Below are 18,812 nucleotides of genomic sequence, written 5' to 3' on the forward strand. Positions count from 1 at the left end.
CATTTTGACTCGGCGCCGAGGATCAGCAAGAGGAAGGATGCATGCAGGGCAATTTTCCAGGCAGGAAAGAGGGGGGGCTCTTTCCTGCCCCGAAGAGGTCACTAGACCACCAGGGCAGTAGTAAGGTAAGGGGAGGGGGGACGACAGGGTATGTGACAAGGGGGAGGGGAAAATGTGACGGGGTGGAGCGAGGGTGTGTCGGAGCGGGGCGGGTGTGAAAGGGGGCGGGGCAGGTGTGTGGTGGGGGCGGGGCACATGTCCTCCTTTTTAGGGGACAAAATATGGTAACCCTAAATGTGACAAATAAATAACACTGCTTTAGAGGTGACCTGTTCGCATGAAAGCACTGCAGAAAAAACCCCCCATTCCAAGTAAATTAAAATAAGTGTCTGATTTGGGTATCTGGTTCAAATTGGTGATGAGAGCAGACTGACTAGGAATCCTTGACACTCCCAAATTTTGTGACTGGGTAAAATATATGAGAAATTAAAACAGGAGTGGAAAATAGACCAGGCTGACCAGAGACAAACAAGGCGACTTCAATCGATTGCAGATGATTGATTGGTAAAGACTCGGCACAGTACCGTGTTTCGGCTGTGACAGCTCGTTTTTTGATTCCCACGTTTTTTGTATCCAAAGGTCTTTTAAATACCACATTCTTCCATCCTCTTGTGTTTTATGTTTGACCATTTGATGTTGCTCATCATGTATTTTGTCCTAAAGAGTCCTGGTGCAGGCTACTAGCCGAAACATGCTACTGTGTCGAGTCTTTACCAATAATTCATCTACAATTGTAGTAAATTTAAAACAAATCGGAGAAAAGTTTTCTTCACCCAACGTGTAATTAAACTCTGGAATTCATTGCCGGAAAATGTGGTGAAGGCGGTTAGCTTAGCAGAGTTTAAAAAGGGGTTGGACGGTTTCCTAAAGGACAAGTCCATAAACCGCTACTAAATGGACTTGGGAAAAATCCAAAATCCCAGGAATAACATGTATAGAATGATTGTACGTTTGGGAAGCTCGCCAGGTGCCCTTGGCCTGGATTGGCCGCTGTCGTGGACAAGATGCTGGGCTCGATGGACCCTTGGTCTTTTCCCAGTATGGCATTACTTATGTACTTATGTAAGTCTCCTCATTTGTCTCTGGTCACCCCGTTCATTTCTGTTGTTTTGTCATGGGATCTGATCTTTCCTCCACCTCGGCAGACTCCCACCGAACCTTCGTCTTGGGTAAAATATATAACGTCACTTTTTGATAATTTCATAGCAAGTATGTTATGTATTACGTTCTGACCAGTGGCGTAGCTACTATGGGGCCACAGGGGCCTGGGCCCCCGTAGATTTGGCCCTGGACCCCCCTGCTGACGACCCTCTGAACCCCCCCCCTCCCGCCGTCAACCCGCCGTCTGCTACCTTTGCTGGCGGGGGACCCCAACCCCCGCCAGCCGAAGTCTTCTTCCTTCGTTTTGTTTCTGAGTCTGACAGCGACGGCGACGGCGGGTTGACGGTGGGGGGGGGGGGGGGGTTGAGAGAGTCATCAGCAGGGGGGTCCAGGGCCAAATCTACGGGGCCCAGGCCCCCGTGGCTTCATAGTAGCTAAACCTCTGGTCAGAACGTAATACATAACATACTCGATATGAAATTATCAAAAAAGTGATGTTATATATTTTACCCAAGACGAAGGTTCGGCGGGAGTCTGCCGAGGTGGACAGTCTGCCAGCAGTTGTTGGTGGTGCTGGCGGTAGCGTGGGGTGTCAGCAATGGCAGGGGGGAGGGTGTTGGCATTGGCAGCGAGGGGGGGGGGGGTTGGCGGCACCGGGGGGGGCTAAAATGTGCCCCTCACCTCGGGCTCTGGACCCCCCTCCTGCCGAAGTCTGGCTACGCCCCTGGTTCTGAGGTGATAGCGAGTCCTTTCCCTTCCTTGTGCAGTTCTGTGTAGAGGAGCCCTGGATTTTCTGACTCAGTAGCCAGGGAGGAAAACGTTCCAAGAAGTGATAAGGAAGGAGCTGGAAAAAAAAAGCTATTCAAGGGACCATAAAGGGAATTTATTGTTTGTATAGACAAGATTTAGACAGAGAAAATGAAGGAGCTGGAGCGCTATTTGCTGGGTGGTTATTAGAGCTTGGAAAGAGGAGGCCCCAGTGTTTAGATTTTGCAACTGTACCAGGAAGGGCAAACAGTCAAAGAGGAGAGTTAGGATGGAGGGAACAAGTGGGAATGTGACTGCATCAGCAGATACGCCAAGGGTGGCCTGGCCTGTCCCTGGGAGTGAAATTCTTCAGGCAGTGTGTCCACGGTACAAAACTGTCAAGATATGAGTACTGTATTGCTTTGCAAATGAAAAAAAAATGGTATTTTAGCAATGGCAGTAGCAATAACAAGATGCAATGCATGTTTCTCCGATTCTGTTGAGGTTCTGGGCTGCCTATGGTGCTCGGCCTGTCCAGTTCAGTTTTGCTACATCTGGCTAAGGTCTGCCAGGAATCGGATGTGTGTTCTTAGCCCTGGTCTCTCCTCTCTCTCTCTGAGCTGCTCTGCCCCTCAGCTCTGGTGGGACCCGGGTTCAGAGTCCTACCCTCTCCTTTCTGTTCCTGCTGCTTTTCAGTCTCTTCTCTCTCTGTTTCTGTGGCTGTCAGCACTGTCGCCCGGTCTCCTCTCCCTCCATGTGCTCAGTCTCTCCATTCAGCTCTCAATACATCAAAGGAAGGGCTCTGTGATAGTAACATAGTAACATAGTAGATGACGGCAGAAAAAGACCTGCACGGTCCATCCAGTCTGCCCAAGAAGATAAATTCATATGTGCTACTTTTTTTTATTTGTACTGTCCTCTTCGGTGCACAGACCATATAAGTCTGGCCAGCCCTATCCCCGCCTCCCAACCACCAACCCCGCCTCCCAACCACCAGCTCTGGCACAGACCGTATAAGTCTGCCCAGCACTATCCCTGTCACCCACCACCGGCTCTGGCATAGACCGTATAAGTCTGCCCAGCACTATCCCCGCCGCCCAACCACCAGCCCCGGCACAGACCGTATAAGTCTGCCCACACTAGCCCCGCCTCCCAACCACCAGCTCTGCCACCCATTCTAGGCTAAGCTCCTGAGGATCCCTTTCTTCTGCACAGGATTCCTTTATGTTTATCCCACGCATGTTTGAATTCCGTTACCGTTTTCATCTCCACCACCTCCCGCAGGAGGGCATTCCAAGCATCCACCACCCTCTCCGTGAAAAAATACTTCCTGACATTCTTCTTGAGTCTGCCCCCCCTTCAATCTCATTTCATGCCCTCTCGTTCTACCGCCTTCCCATCTCCGGAAAAGGTTCGTTTGCGGATTAATACCTTTCAAATATTTGAACGTCTGTATCATATCACCCCTGTTCCTCCTTTCCTCCAGGGTATACATGTTCAGGTCCGCAAGTCTCTCCTCATACGTCTTGTAACGCAAATCCCATACCATCCTCGTAGCTTTTCTTTGCACCGCTTCAATTCTTTTTACATCCTTAGCAAGATACGACCTCCAAAACTGAACACAATACTCCAGGTGGGGCCTCACCAACAACTTGTACAGGGGCATCAACACCTCTTTTCTTCTGCTGGTCACACCTCTCTCTATACAGCCTAACAACCTTCTAGCTACGGCCACCGCCTTGTCACACTGTTTCATCGCCTTCAGATCCTCAGATACTATCACCCCAAGATCCCTCTCCCCATCCGTACCTAGCAGACTCTCACCGCCTAACACATAACTCTCTTGGATTTCTACTCCCTAAGTGCATCACTTTGCATTTCTTCGCATTGAATTTTAATTGCCAAACCGGAAGGGCTCTGTGATGTGAGCATGTGAATTCCTCCAAATGCCCTGTGTCTCGCACCCAGTGCGTTTTTTGTAACGAAAAAGGTACCGGTACTCAAATGCCATGCCACCCTTCGGGGGTGGAGTTATCACTGAGAGACCCATCCCACAATAACCAGGCCCCCTGCAACCAGTCACAGAATCTAAGACAAGGCAGAATTGGTGTGTAGAGCCTGAGCTCTTTCATGAAAACTTGGGGACCATGGGTTAATTTTGGCAGACAATGGAAAAGGTGCTGGTACTCAGTACCCCCAAGTGCCCCCTCAAAAAAAGCCCTGCTCACACCTAATATATGTGACATGGGGCCAGATGCACTAAACTTAACGAGCCAGCAAGGTGGTTTTTAAACTGGTTCTAGCCAGTTTAGCGCGCAAGTAGTAAACCGGGACATGCACAAACGGGTTCCCGAGCCATTTTCCTGTCACGGTAGCAGCTAAACGCGCTGTGATTGGCTGAGAGAGACCTGGAGGGAGGGACGTCCAAATAGTTTTGATTTGGACGTCCTCGCAAGTCCCAATCCTGGGGGGGGGGGGGGGGGTGCAAGCTGAAAACAACCTTGGAAGGGACGGGGAATGCTGAGAGAACCTCCATGGCTGTGGTCATATCGGGCGCGTAAGAAAAACATGTCCGTGAAGGACGCCCATCACAAAAGCTGAAGGAAAACTTCCAGGTGCTCGTCAGGGACGTCCTTTTTTTTTTTTTGTGAAGGACGTCTTTGGTATGCGCAGAGCAGCCAGCATAATGATTGGCTGCTCTGCACATGCTCAGCTGGCCGACTGGCTTCCCCTCCTTAGGAAGGAAATCGCGTGCAAATGAGCTAACATCGAGCAGCTCATTTGCATGCGATTTCCTTCATGCATGCCCATTTTTTACCGATTCGCTAAGGAATCGGTAAAGGAAGATGGATGGGGGAGGGGCAAAGAGAAGGAGGTAGTGTCCTGCCTCAGGAACATAAAACAAAGGGAGTTTAAAATGTGATCTTGGGTAAAAGGGGAGCCAGCATCTTCCTGTGCCAAAGGGGCAGGCACGGGGGAGGGGAGGGGGGTTGCAGGGGACGTGGTCTGATGTGGTGGTGGCATTAAAAATGGACCAGGCAGTTAAATATCAGTAGAAGGCACAGAAAATACAAAAATGCAAACCCAGCAAATTTTTAATTTTCACACGAAAGGCAGCTCAAACTGAAAATGGATTTGCAGCTGACTTCAATGTTTTCGCTAGGATTGTAGCAGGGCGTTTTCTGCATCGCTGTTCCATTTTTCCCAAAAGTTAGGGCGTAGAGAGCCACTCTGGCTCTCTCCCAGTGCTGCATCTGCCCTGAAGAGACGGAAGCATGTGACCTGCCTCTTATCTATCCATCACTCCCCATGCCGGACATGCTTGTAATATTCAAAGACTGACATGATTGACAGCACCGAGGGAGAGAAATAAAGACAAATGTCGGCTCCATTAATTTTTTTTTTTGTTTGTTTCATAAGGCTCTGGGGCCAGGGGAGTGGGAGCTAGACAAAATAGCCGTCAGCACGCTCATCAGTCCAGCTAACAATCTTTCAGTTTAAACCTTTTGTCTAAAAATCTATTTTTTTTTTTTTTGCCTCCTCCCCCACCGTTAGGTCTGCTTCTGTGCCCTGCCCCTGACTGTTTCCAACAGGAGGCCTCATGGCTAATACAGGGAGCTGTTTGTTAAGACAGGCCCTGGCCAGAACCCTGCCAGGCAGCATTAAGTGTAATTTACTGAGCAGAACTAAAAGGCTGCAGACAAGCCTTGAATTCTAACAGGCCTCTAGGCCCGTTGCTAAGCAGTAGAGTTGGACTTCGTACAGAAACTCGGAGCCTCACCCCCTAGAATATATATATATATATTTAAGCTCTCTTGTGTGCCAGGAGATCCTAGTAATAACACTAACTTGCTTACGCTAAGTGGCCAATGCTTTCCATTTACAGGGTCTTTTTAAGAAAGAGAAAGCAGGCTTTAAAGAGGACTAATCTGTAGTATTTGGAGAGTAAAATGCAAGCATTTAGGACTAGGCCTTGTTGCCAAGGAAATGGGGCTGGAGCCTTTCCTCTGTGCATAATTGATTTGAGTTCTGCATGCACGCCATGCGCCGTGTGTACTGTATGGACAAAATCGGCATTCACTAATAGAAACAATCACTGGTTTGTAGTGAAAGTGAATCATCTCATTAAAAAAAAAGTGTGTAAGCAGGACAGGGTTTTTTTTTTTTTTAAATAAAATTGACTATATAAATAAGAATGCTTTAATTTATAGTAGTATCAATAATCATAAATCAGTAATAACAGCATCGAAAGAATTGAAATCTGCACTTTTGGTATGTATGTTATATGGAAGGACTAGAGAATGTTAGATTTGAGGGCCCGGTTCGATATGCTGTTTCTCATTTAGAGGGGGGAACCTAGTGGTTAGGGTGGTGGACTTTGGACCTGGGGAACTGAGGAACTGAGTTCGATTCCCACTTCAGGCACAGGCAGCTCCTTGTGACTCTGGGCAAGTCACTTAACCCTCCATTGCCCCATGTAAGCCACATTGAGCCTGCCATGAGTGGGAAAGCGCAGGGTACAAATGTAACAAAAATAAAATAGATACTATTGGAGATTCTACATGGAATGTTGCTACTATTGGAGATTCTACATGGAATGTTGCTATTCCACTAGTGGTATCGTCCGAGGGCTCCCAACAAATACATAAAATATGTGAAACTTGCATATATATATACATATATTATCAGTGGTATTTATCTAATTGCTGTTTGCATACGCTTAGTTCTTGTCTTTGGATTAGTGAAGAGCGTGATTGCAGTTTCCAAAGATTTGTGGTATTGGAGATATTAGTGGTTTCAGCTATTCCACTAGTAACATTCCATGTAGAAGGCTGCGCAGGCTTCTGTTTCTGTGAGGCTGACGTCCTGCACGTATGTGCAGGACGTCAGTCTCACAGAAGCAGAAGCCTGCGCGGCCACATTGGTGATCTGCAAGGGCCGATTTCTACATGGAATGTTGCTAGTGGAATAGCAACATTCCATGTAGAATCTCAAATAGTAGCAACAGTGGAGGAGTGGCCTAGTGGTTAGGGTGGTGGACTTTGGTCCTGGGGAACTGAGGAACTGAGTTCGATTCCCACTGCAGGCACAGGCAGCTCCTTGTGACTCTGGGCAAGTCACTTAACCCTCCATTGCCCCATGTAAGCCGCATTGAGTCTGCCATGAGTGGGAAAGCACGGGGTACAAATGTAATTTAAAAAAAACCCTTGTGAGACAGGCCGTAAGCCCTTTGTCTTCACTCCCGGTCCTCGAGGGCCATTAATGGGTCAGATTTTCAGGATGCCCCTAATGCCATATGTATGAAAGAAATTTACACACAATAGAGATTTCTTTTATAGGTATCCTAAAAAGGTGACCCATTGGTGGCCTCAATGACAGGGAGTGAAGACAATGGGCTTAAGGTGTTCAACTCTCTCTCTCTCTCCTGCATATTCATTAGGGTATCCTGAAAACCTAACCTGTTGGCGGCCCTCAGACTGGGAGTAAAGACCAATGTCCTAAGTCATGAGTTCTTATTGGAGAGAACCAAAGATTCTGTGTTAAGATTGCAAATAGAACCCATAACATATGGGATATACTGAACCCCATTTTTCCACATTGCAGGAATAGATTTGTAGGTCCAATTTCTCCAGCAAAGGCAGGCAACCACAAGTCCATAGATGTAATTAAACTCTGGAATTCATTGCCAGAGAATGTGGTAAAAGCAGTTAGCTTTGCAGGGTTTAAAAAAGGTTTGGATAACTTTCTAAAAGACAAGTCCATAAGCCATTATTAAGAGGGACTTGGGAAAATCCACTGCATATTCTAGGATAAGCAGCATAATATTGTTTTACTGTTCTGGGATCTTGCCAGGTACTTGTGACCTGGATTGACCACTGTTGGAAACAGAATACTGAGCTTGATGGACCTTCAGTCTGTCCCAGTATGGCAACACTTATGTAATGCAGGCCAAACTCAATATTGGCTCAGTTTGTTAGCATTCCTGATTCAGCTACAATATCATGTCTGCCAGGTTGGGTATTTTTGTGTCCCATAAATAGAAAGACAGTTTAGGATGAGATGGAGAGAGCTTCGACAGCAACTCCAGTGGTTGGAACATGAAGACAGTGCTGGGCGGACTTATATGGTCTGTGTCCTGTATATGACAAGACAGATTGGGATAGGCTGGAGTGGAATGTGAGGATAGTGCCGGGCAGACTCCAATGGTCTCTGTCCCAGAAAGACCATGATCAAGTATTTTACACCACGTTCAGTGGACTTTGATCCTGGGGAACTGAGTTCGATTCCCACTGCAGCTCCTTGTGACTGTGGGCAAGTCACTTAACCCTCCATTGCCCCTGGTACAAACTAAGTACCTGAATATATGTAAACCGCTTTGAATGAAGTTGCAAAAACCTCAGAAAGGCGGTATATCAAGTCCCATTTCCCTATATGAGATTCTACATGGAATGTTGCTACTGTTGGAGATTCTAAATGGAATGTTGCTACTATTGGAGATTCTAGATGCAATGTTGCTACTATTGAGATTCTGTTGGTACTATTTGAGATTCTACATGAAATGTTGCTACTATTGGAGATTCTAGATAGAATGTTGCTACTATTGAGATTCTGTTACTACTATTTCAGATTCTACATGGAATGTTGCTACTATTGGAGATTCTAGATAGAATGTTGCTACTATTGAGATTCTGTTGCTACTATTTGAGATTCTACATAGAATGTTGCTACTATTGAGATTCTGTTGCTACTATTTGAGATTCTACATGGAATGTTGCTACTATTGAGATTCTGTTGCTTCTATTTGAGATTCTACATGGAATGTTGCTACTATTGGAGATTCTAGATAGAATGTTGCTACTATTGAGATTCTGTTGCTACTATTTGAGATTCTATATGGAATGTTGCTATTCCACTAGCAACATTCCATGTAGAAGCCTGCCCTTGCAGATCAGCAACGCGGCCGTGCAGGCTTCTGTTTCTGTGAGTCTGACGTCAGACTCACAGAAACAGAAGCCTGCACGGCCGCGTTCGTGATCTGCAAGGGCAGGCTTCTACATGGAATGTTGCTAGTGGAGGAGTAGCCTAGTGGTTAGTGCAGTGGACTTTGATCCTGGGGAACTGGGTTCAATTCCCATTGCAGCTCCTTGTGACTCTGGGCAAGTCACCTAACCCTCCATTGCCCCAGGTACAAAATAAGTACCTGAATATATGTAAACTGCTTTGAATGTAGTTGCAAAAAAAAACAAACAAACCTCAGAAAGGTGGTATATCAAGTCTCATTTCCCTTTCCCTTCATTGTTGGTTTAATCATGAATTCTTAATGTTCTTAACCTGACTGTTGGGCAGATTAGATGAGTCATTCAGATCTTTATCTGCCGCCATCTACTATGCTACTATGTAAATGGTATAAAGAGAATCTACACATGCAAACTGTGTTGGCTGCATAGCCCGTCATAGAGCTGACTTATAAAAAGCCGTGAGAACACCCTGGCAGCATTATGTGTAACTGGTGGAAGAGCAGCCTAATGTTAGAACAACAGACAGTGATTTGGAGAAGCAATAGTTTTAATCCCATGATGGTTTCTGCCCAAAATGAGGGGAAAAATCCAAAATTTCCATTTTCTTGTATGTTGCATCTTAGCTGAAAGAGGGTGTGTGCTTTCCAAATTGTATTCAGAAAGAGGACACTACCTAATGTATTGCTCCCATAATGAAAAAATAATGGAATAAAATAAACATGATAGCAATAAATGACAAAAGATAAAGACCTGCATGGTCCATCCAGTCTGTGCAACAAGGTGGCCAAAGCTGTATCAGCCACTCTGTGCTGGTTATATTTATTTAGATTTTGCTCACGCCTTTTTCAGTAGTAGCTCAAGGTGAGTTACATTCAGGTACCCTGGATATTTCACTGTCCTAGGAGGGCTCAACATTCCATGTAGAATCTCAAATAGTAGCAACAGAATTTCAAATAGTAGCAACATTCCATGTAGAATCTCAGATGATATCAACATTCCATATAGAATCTCAAATAGTAGCAACATTCCATGTAAAATCTCAGATAGTAGCAACAGAATCTCAAATAATTTATTTGGATTTTGCTCACACCTTTTTCAGTAGTAGCTCAAGGTGAGTTACATTCAGGCACTCTGGATATTTCACTGTCCTAGGAGGGCTCAACATTCCATGTAGAATCTCAAGTAGTAGCAACAGAATTTCAAATAGTAGCAACATTCCATGTAGAATCTCAGATGATATCAACATTCCATATAGAATCTCAAATAGTAGCAACATTCCATGTAAAATCTCAGATAGTAGCAACAGAATCTCAAATAATTTATTTGGATTTTGCTCACACCTTTTTCAGTAGTAGCTCAAGGTGAGTTACATTCAGGCACTCTGGATATTTCTCTGTCCCAGGAGGGCTCACAATCTAAGTTTGTACCTGAGGCAATAGAGGGTTGAGTGACTTGCCCAAGATCACAAGGAGCAGCAATGGGATTTGAACTGGCCACCTCTGGATTGCAAGACCGGTGCTTTAACCACTAGGCTACTCCTCCACCCCAAAGAATCTTGTTACTCTTTGGGGTTCTACGTGGAATGTTGCTACACTTTGAAATTCTGCATGGAATCTTGTTATTCTTTAGAATTCTAGAATCTTTGTTTATTTAAATTTTGCTCACACCTTTTTCAGTAGTAGCTCAAGGTGAATTACATTCAGGTACCCTGGATATTTCTCTGTCCCAGGAGGGCTCAACATTCCATGTAGAATCTCAAATAGTAGCAACAGAATTTCAAATAGTAGCAACATTCCATGTAGAATCTCAGATGATATCAACATTCCGTATAGATTCTCAAATAGTAGCAACATTCCATGTAAAATCTCAGATAGTAGCAACAGAATCTCAAATAATTTATTTGGATTTTGCTCACACCTTTTTCAGTAGTAGCTCAAGGTGAGTTACATTCAGGCACTCTGGATATTTCTCTGTCCCAGGAGGGCTCACAATCTAAGTTTGTACCTGAGGCAATAGAGGGTTGAGTGACTTGCCCAAGATCACAAGGAGCAGCAATGGGATTTGAACTGGCCACCTCTGGATTGCAAGACCGGTGCTTTAACCACTAGGCTACTCCTCCACCCCAAAGAATCTCGTTACTCTTTGGGGTTCTACGTGGAATGTTGCTACACTTTGAAATTCTGCATGGAATCTTGTTATTCTTTAGAATTCTAGAATCTTTGTTTATTTAAATTTTGCTCACACCTTTTTCAGTAGTAGCTCAAGGTGAGTTACATTCAGGTACCCTGGATATTTCTCTGTCCCAGGAGGGCTCAACATTCCATGTAGAATCTCAAATAGTAGCAACAGAATTTCAAATAGTAGCAACATTCCATGTAGAATCTCAGATGATATCAACATTCCGTATAGATTCTCAAATAGTAGCAACATTCCATGTAAAATCTCAGATAGTAGCAACAGAATCTCAAATAATTTATTTGGATTTTGCTCACACCTTTTTCAGTAGTAGCTCAAGGTGAGTTACATTCAGGTACTCTGGATATTTCTCTGTCCCAGGAGGCCTCACAATCTAAGTTTGTACCTGAGGCAATGGAGGGTTAAGTGACTTGCCCAAGATCACAAGGAGCAGCAGTGGGATTTGAACCGGCCACCTCTGGAAAGACCAGTGCTCTAACCACTAGGCCACTCCTCCACTAGCAACATTCCATGTTCCACTGCTCTAACCACTAGGCCACTCCTCCACTCTCTTTGCCTCAGAGCCTTATGAAACAAAAATAAAGTCATTCATGCATAAACACTGATTGGCAAGTTGCTATCATGCCAGACACATTAAGGCAGTTAAATACGATGCAGTCTTGGGACATGTTATAACCAAAGTGTTGCTAACAGTTTTAAACTAGGTATTTAAGACGTGTTCCCCTCCCCCTTGAGTTGTACAGCATCCCTCACTCGCAGCATATCATAATAAAGTGATATACAGTCTTCCTCTGTCTTTTGTCATTTGCGGGACGCAGACCTTAGAAGCTCCTGTAAACCACACGGGATATGATCCAAAATGAAATAGTGTGGTCCGCACAACCCTAATTATCATTGCTGTAATGCTGCTGGACGTAGCAGAGATGGCATACCACAAAAGCTGGCCCTGGTCGGTGTATCAGATCTCTGGCTTAAGCTTCTTTTTCCCTGAGAGAAATCTGCTTCAGGCCCAGGAACACAAAAAGTTCAGAGAGAGTAATTTTCTTTGATCGTATGTTAAGTAACGAAAGAGAGGGTCGAGAAGTACACAAATCGAGATAACCAAGGGCTTCCAAGGCTGGAACGAAAGTACAATCAAACATGTAAAAGGCGAGTGTCGTACTCACTCGCAAATGCGCAGTAGAGACTTCCCTCTCTGCCCCGCCCCTGCATCAATACATGATGAGGGGGGCGGGACAGAGCGGGAAGTCTCTACTGCTCATGCCGCAGACGTACTCGCAACCGCTCCGCCCTCCCCCCCCCCCCCCCCCCCCCGAGGTCACTGCTACCGCTCCCCCCACCCGGAGTCGCCGCCACCGCCGCCCCTCCACCCGGCCCGAGCACTGTCTTTCTTATTGAACTTACATCGCACCACGCAGACGCAGCAGGCACATCAGCAAAGCTGCCGTCGGGACGGCCTTCCTTCTCTGCCTGTGTCCCGCCCTCGCCGCGTTACGTCACACGAGGGCGGGACACAGGCAGAGAAGGAAGGCCGTCCCGATGGCAGCTTTGCTGATGTGCCTGCTGCGTCTGCGTGGTGCGATGTAAGTTCAATAACAGACAGTGCTCGGGCCGGGGGGGGGGGGCCCTCGGAACCCCCCCCCCATTCAAAACGAGCCCGTTTACACGTTTAATGAAATGGACCCGGCATGGGTTTTCTTTTTCCCCATAGTGCAGGGAATAGCACACATTTTACAGGAGGTGGGGTCTTGGAGACGTAGGTTTGCCATTGTTTTTCCAGAGTCAGGAGTGGTGTGAATGGTGCATAAAATTCTCGTGCTGTCTTTTGAAGGGCCGGGCCGCTCGGAGGATGACTGTGGAGATGACAGGACACGCCACAGGGATGAACGCCTCCTGGCAGGGCGCTTGGACCGGGACCAGGAGAAGTTGCTCAGGTATGTGCTAGTAATGGAATACCACTGGCCACCCTTGTGCAAACTTGGGGTAACTTTTTAAAGCTTTTGTCTTCATGCAAAGCAGAAAATAAGTCATAAAATTGTGCAAACGTATAGGCGTGAAAAAAGGAGGTGTGTAATCTCTGTGTGGGTGTTCTCAGGGGTGGAGCTGGAACAGATGCAAATTTAAGTGCATACTTTATAAAATGTCTGCAATAATTGACGGTTGTTAATTTATGTACTGGTAAATCGCAATATCATAATGCTGTTTTGTACCAGATATGTACCAATCTCAATGTAACTGCTATTATAGAGAAGTACTTAATTAATTTATTTAGCAGGAACCTCGGTGGTGATACTCGAGACTCGCAATGAACGTCATTGAGTTTTATTTCACCTATCTCGTCATCGCTTCTTCAGCAAATGAGAATGTTGTGCTTTTCATCGCAATCTTATAAAAATCACATTCTTATACTCATCTTTAAAAAATTCTCAGTGATGTTGGCTTGGGGGATACTATACAGACAGAGAGGGCACTACAGTATACAAGTCCAAAGAAAAAAGCAACACTGGGCCTTCAGAACTAGGACAACAGGAGTATTTTATTGATCAATGACCCGACACGGGGCCGTGTTTCGGCGCTAACAAAGGCGCCTGCCTCAGGGGTCTAAATAAACATATAAATACATATATAAAAAATTAATACATATATAAAAAATTATATTAATAATTGATATAATATAACATGATGGATGCATCGCATTTAAATTTAAAACATAGACAGTGTGTCAAAAGTGAAAATGATAACAATAAACTATCAAAGATATATCATATGGAGAGTAAAACAACAACCAGAGGAAAAATATGCATAATGTAAATCATAAGAAATTAGACATCATATAGATAAAAATGAATTTCATTTTATAATTCAAGGTATACAATTAATTTCTAATGAAAATTGCCCAGATGGGCTTTTAATGCATATAACTAAAAAATTTTGTTTTAAAAATTCTTTACATGTATATACTTATACATCCACATATATAAATAAAAATAAAAATAATAATAATTTTAATTTTATAAATATATATCTCAGATCATTGCTAGAAATGTATGTATCCAAGGATGTTGCAGGAACTTTTGGTCTAGGTATATTCACTATATCGGATACAATGTGTGTGTCTTTAAATAAAAAGCCATATATATGGTTTCAGAGATAAATAAACAGTCTTACCGATATGTTGCCGCAATAGCGTGCAGATAACAAGGCACGATTGCCTATATAATAAAAATAAAAATAAAAAGTGAGACAATGTTGACAAGTGCAAAGTGATGCATGTGGGTAAGAGGAACCCGAATTATAGCTACGTCTTGCAAGGTTCCGCGTTAGGAGTTACGGATCAAGAAAGGGATCTGGGTGTCGTCGTCGATGATACGCTGAAACCTTCTGCTCAGTGTGCTGCTGCGGCTAGGAAAGCGAATAGAATGTTGGGTGTTATTAGGAAGGGTATGGAGTCCAGGTGTGCGGATGTTATAATGCCGTTGTATCGCTCCATGGTGCGACCGCACCTGGAGTATTGTGTTCAGTACTGGTCTCCGTATCTCAAAAAAGATATAGTAGAATTGGAAAAGGTACAGCGAAGGGCGACGAAAATGATAGTGGGGATGGGACGACTTTCCTATGAAGAGAGGCTGAGAAGGCTAGGGCTTTTCAGCTTGGAGAAGAGACGGCTGAGGGGAGATATGATAGAAGTGTATAAAATAATGAGTGGAATGGATCGGGTGGATGTGAAGCGACTGTTCACGCTATCCAAAAATACTAGGACTAGAGGGCATGAGTTGAAGCTACAGTGTGGTAAATTTAAAACGAATCGGAGAAAATTTTTCTTCACCCAACGTGTAATTAGACTCTGGAATTCGTTGCCGGAGAACGTGGTACGGGCGGTTAGCTTGACGGAGTTTAAAAAGGGGTTAGATAGATTCCTAAAGGACAAGTCCATAGACCGCTATTAAATGGACTTGGAAAAATTCCGCATTTTTAGGTATAACTTGTCTGGAATGTTTTTACGTTTGGGGAGCGTGCCAGGTGCCCTTGACCTGGATTGGCCACTGTCGGTGACAGGATGCTGGGCTAGATGGACCTTTGGTCTTTCCCAGTATGGCACTACTTATGTACTTACTGTATGTACTTAAGACATAGTAGAATGTTTGGATGGAACAATAAATATATTTATTTATAAATTGGCTCACCTTAAGGGCTTTATATATTGAAACGGAGATATATAAATAAATAAATAGATAGAGTGCCGAATTAGCCTTACAGAAATATGAGACAGTGTAACTAGGAGGCATTTGGATCCATATTGGATAGACAAAATAAGTAGAGGAAAAGAAGAAAAAGCCATTGATAGTAAATGAAAAACTCATACCTTGAACCACTGGGTTTGTGATGGCGAAAAAAGCGCTAATAGCGCTCGCAATATCTCCTGTATTCTGATCCGGAAGGCGCTAAAGGGCGCTAACTCCGATTGAAGATAAGTCCTCTATGGAAAAAAGGTTAAAAAACCGAAAAACGGACACACGGATATCCTGTCCTATATATTAAAAAGAAACGCGCCAAAAGATGCATGATGTAATGACGCTATCGTACAAAAGTGGATGATGTATTTATATGTTTATTTAGACCCCTGAGGCAGGCGCCTTTGTTAGCGCCGAAACACGGCCCCGTGTCGGGTCATTGATCAATAAAATACTCCTGTTGTCCTAGTTCTGAAGGCCCAGTGTTGCTTTTTTCTTTGGGCTTGGGGGATACTCCCATGTGTGCATGTTTCTGCCAACTTACACCAGAATTCGATAACAGAATCTGGGCAGAGAGATGCCCTTTACAATACACACTCCCTGTGCTACATCCAGGCACCCAAATGAAGGTGCCCAGTTATAGAATTACCCCCTCTGTGCTCTGTCTATCTTTATAACGTTAGAAATTTTAGGGTGAATGGATGGTAGAGGAAAGAAGAAAGAGGCCGTGTGTGCAGGGCCGCCGAGAGGGGAGGGGCAAAATTCCCCGGGCACAGCCTCCAAGGGGATCCGGCGCCGGGGTCTCTCTCTCTCTCCTGCTCCTATCGAGACCTGGGTGATTGCGTTAACATGATAACCTGGCCCCCCGGGCACACAGACGCAGGAGACATACCCCGGTGCCGGGTTCCCCTTGGATGTCGGAGAGGAGCAGATGCACTGACGCAGGAAGGTAGGGGGCAGGGAGCGACAGCGGCTGCATCCCAAGCAGGTGGGGGGTGGCTACCTGTGGATAGATGTTAGAGGACATGAAAGGTGATGGGTTGTGTTTAGGGTGCATGAAAATCTGATGGGTGGGGCTATGAGAGATGGGGGCTGCACGTGGAAGGACAGAGTGGGAGAGTAGGTAAGAGATGCAAGGGGGTTGTATGTGAGAGGGAGAGAGAGCCAAGCATCGTTTTTGTGGAAAGAAGGCTGGGTGGAGCCGAGGAGAGTCTAGTTATTTCTCATTCACCTTAAGAAGCAGATTCACAAGCTGGAACCGATTAAGAGGTTAGCACATCAGCAGAAACCAACATTCAGCGTTCTTTTGGAGTTTGGGATAGGCATCGCCCTAAAAACACAGGCACACTTTCAGAAAATTCCTAGATCTCACAAAGTGCCCCTGTATTCATGGTTTCCGCTCTTCTCCCGGAGCTTGCAATCACAAGGACGAAGGAGTGAGAAAAAGTCTGACAACCATCCCAAGGGACTGTAAAGTCACAGGCAATTCTGAAAATCCTAAACTCTACTGTCCATATGTACAGTAGGGTCAGGGATTTTTCAGTATGGGTTCTGCAAGATGGTGACAAAAATGTCTTCCTCCTGGCCTCAGGCTTGGCATTGGCAGGTTCCTGGATCAGCCCCTTTCTGTAGAATCCAATCAGATCACAAGTCTGTCATCTGTCATAACTCCTCCCTCGCATAACCCCTCCTATCAAAACAATTTTGCTGTAATCAGGGAGCAGTTCATTCTCACACGTTGGTCACTGTTACATAAGGCCTTCCTTTTTCTTTTTTTGTCATGAGCTAAGGAATGCATTAGCTTCCTTTGGCATCCGTCTTGCCACAGATAGAATCTTTTGGCAGGGGTTCAGGAGCTTTCTTTGGGCGGCACTGCGGATTTTAAAACAGCCCAAACAACTCTGCTTTCAGATCGAGGATGCAGGCATAAAGTTCAAACAAAATGATTCAATGTAGGAGAGGGAAGGAAGGGAACTTTTCCTGTCATTCATTGAACACTTCTGCATATGCTGCATGAAGCACTGCACTGAGTTCTAGCTTCTTTTTTTTTTTTTATTTTGTATTTATGAATTTTAAATTTACATTTATGCAAATTACATAAATCATAGAACTTACATGAACAAAAAACATTAAAGTAATAGTTATAATATTCAAGCAATGTTATATAATTTCAATTTAGTCCACATTAAAGAAGATCCAAGAAATAGGAACTAAGAATATCACAATTTAATAAAGATTTTAAAAAAATATCTAAGGGAGGGAAGGGATTAGAGTTAGCGCAGCCGATTTAGCGTTAGAGCCAGGGTTAAATGTCAAGTCACTCTTTACTCACAATAACTTCAAGCAACTTTCCCGGTTCAAGAAACATATAATTATTGGATTGCAACGAAATATAACATTTACAAGGAAATTTAAGTATGAAGGTCCCTCCCAACTGGAGGACCCTTCCCTTCATCGCTAAGAAGTCTTTTCTTCGTTTTTGTGTATCTCTTGAGAGATCAGGAAAAACTTGTATTTTAGAACCCAGGAAAGGAGTACCAAAGTGGCGGAAAAAAAGTCTAAATATATTATTTTGGTCTAGTTCTAGAGCAAATGATACCAGTAATGTTGTCCTTTCAGTAATAACCTCCAATGAACTTTCAAGGAGTTCTAGCTTCTAAAAGTAAAAACATCTGCTCTGCAGCTTCATTAAGGGAATAATTTTTTCAAATCTGTACTTTTTCTGCACTGGCCTGCAAGTGAATCTGCAAAGGGAAACTCTGTGTGGAATTTCCCCTTTTTCAAAAAAAAATTCAAGGCCAGCCAGCACTGGGGTACTTCTGCTTGTTCAAAGTTAGTGTCCCAAGGCAGGGCATGGGGAGATGGCAGAGACTCTGGGTTACCAAATTTGTGGAGACAAAAAAAGAGGACACACAAAATAAAATGGAGCCCAGCCCTGCCCCACTGCACAGTCACCTTGAGCCCCCAATAAAGCTAGATTCTATAAGCAGTGAAAATACTGGTAAAAGTAACAGAAATGCATTTTCTTCCATAGTCTAAATACACAATTTAAAAAGATGTACATTTCCAAAAAAGCAAACACCCATGAGCAGCACATTTCCTTCCTTTCCCTCCAATCCGTGAACAGCATGACCCCCCCTCCTCTCTATCCCTTTCTATCCATGTGCTGCATTTCCCCCTTTTCCCCTCCCTCCCCTCCATGTACAGCATGTCCCCCTCTACTCTCCCTTCCCTCCCATCCACAAGTAGCTTGCCCCCTTCCCTCCCTCCCATCCATGACCAGCTTGTTCCTTCCCTTCCCAGGCCTACCTTGCAACTCTTTTCTGCCCGCTGTTGCTGACCTCCCCGCTGCTGCCGCTTTTTGAAAATGGCTGCCGAGACTTCGAATGGTGGCCTCGCAAGCGGCCATAGCAGGGAGGCCAGAAGCAGCAAGCAGGGAAGAGTGGAGTTTTTTCCT

At 44.7% G+C, this 18,812-nt stretch overlaps 1 protein-coding gene across 1 annotated transcript in view; it reads left to right on the forward strand.

The window, feature by feature from the left end:
- Window positions 1–18,812, forward strand: part of TNRC18 (trinucleotide repeat containing 18) — a 217,106-nt gene that overhangs the window by 90,449 nt on the left and 107,845 nt on the right. The window contains 1 exon segment of the mRNA XM_030212785.1: window positions 12,955–13,057. Coding sequence (XP_030068645.1) covers window positions 12,955–13,057 — 103 coding nt within the window.

The sequence above is a fragment of the Microcaecilia unicolor genome, chromosome 8 (genome assembly GCF_901765095.1).
Source record: "Microcaecilia unicolor chromosome 8, aMicUni1.1, whole genome shotgun sequence".
Classification (NCBI taxonomy): domain Eukaryota; kingdom Metazoa; phylum Chordata; class Amphibia; order Gymnophiona; family Siphonopidae; genus Microcaecilia; species Microcaecilia unicolor.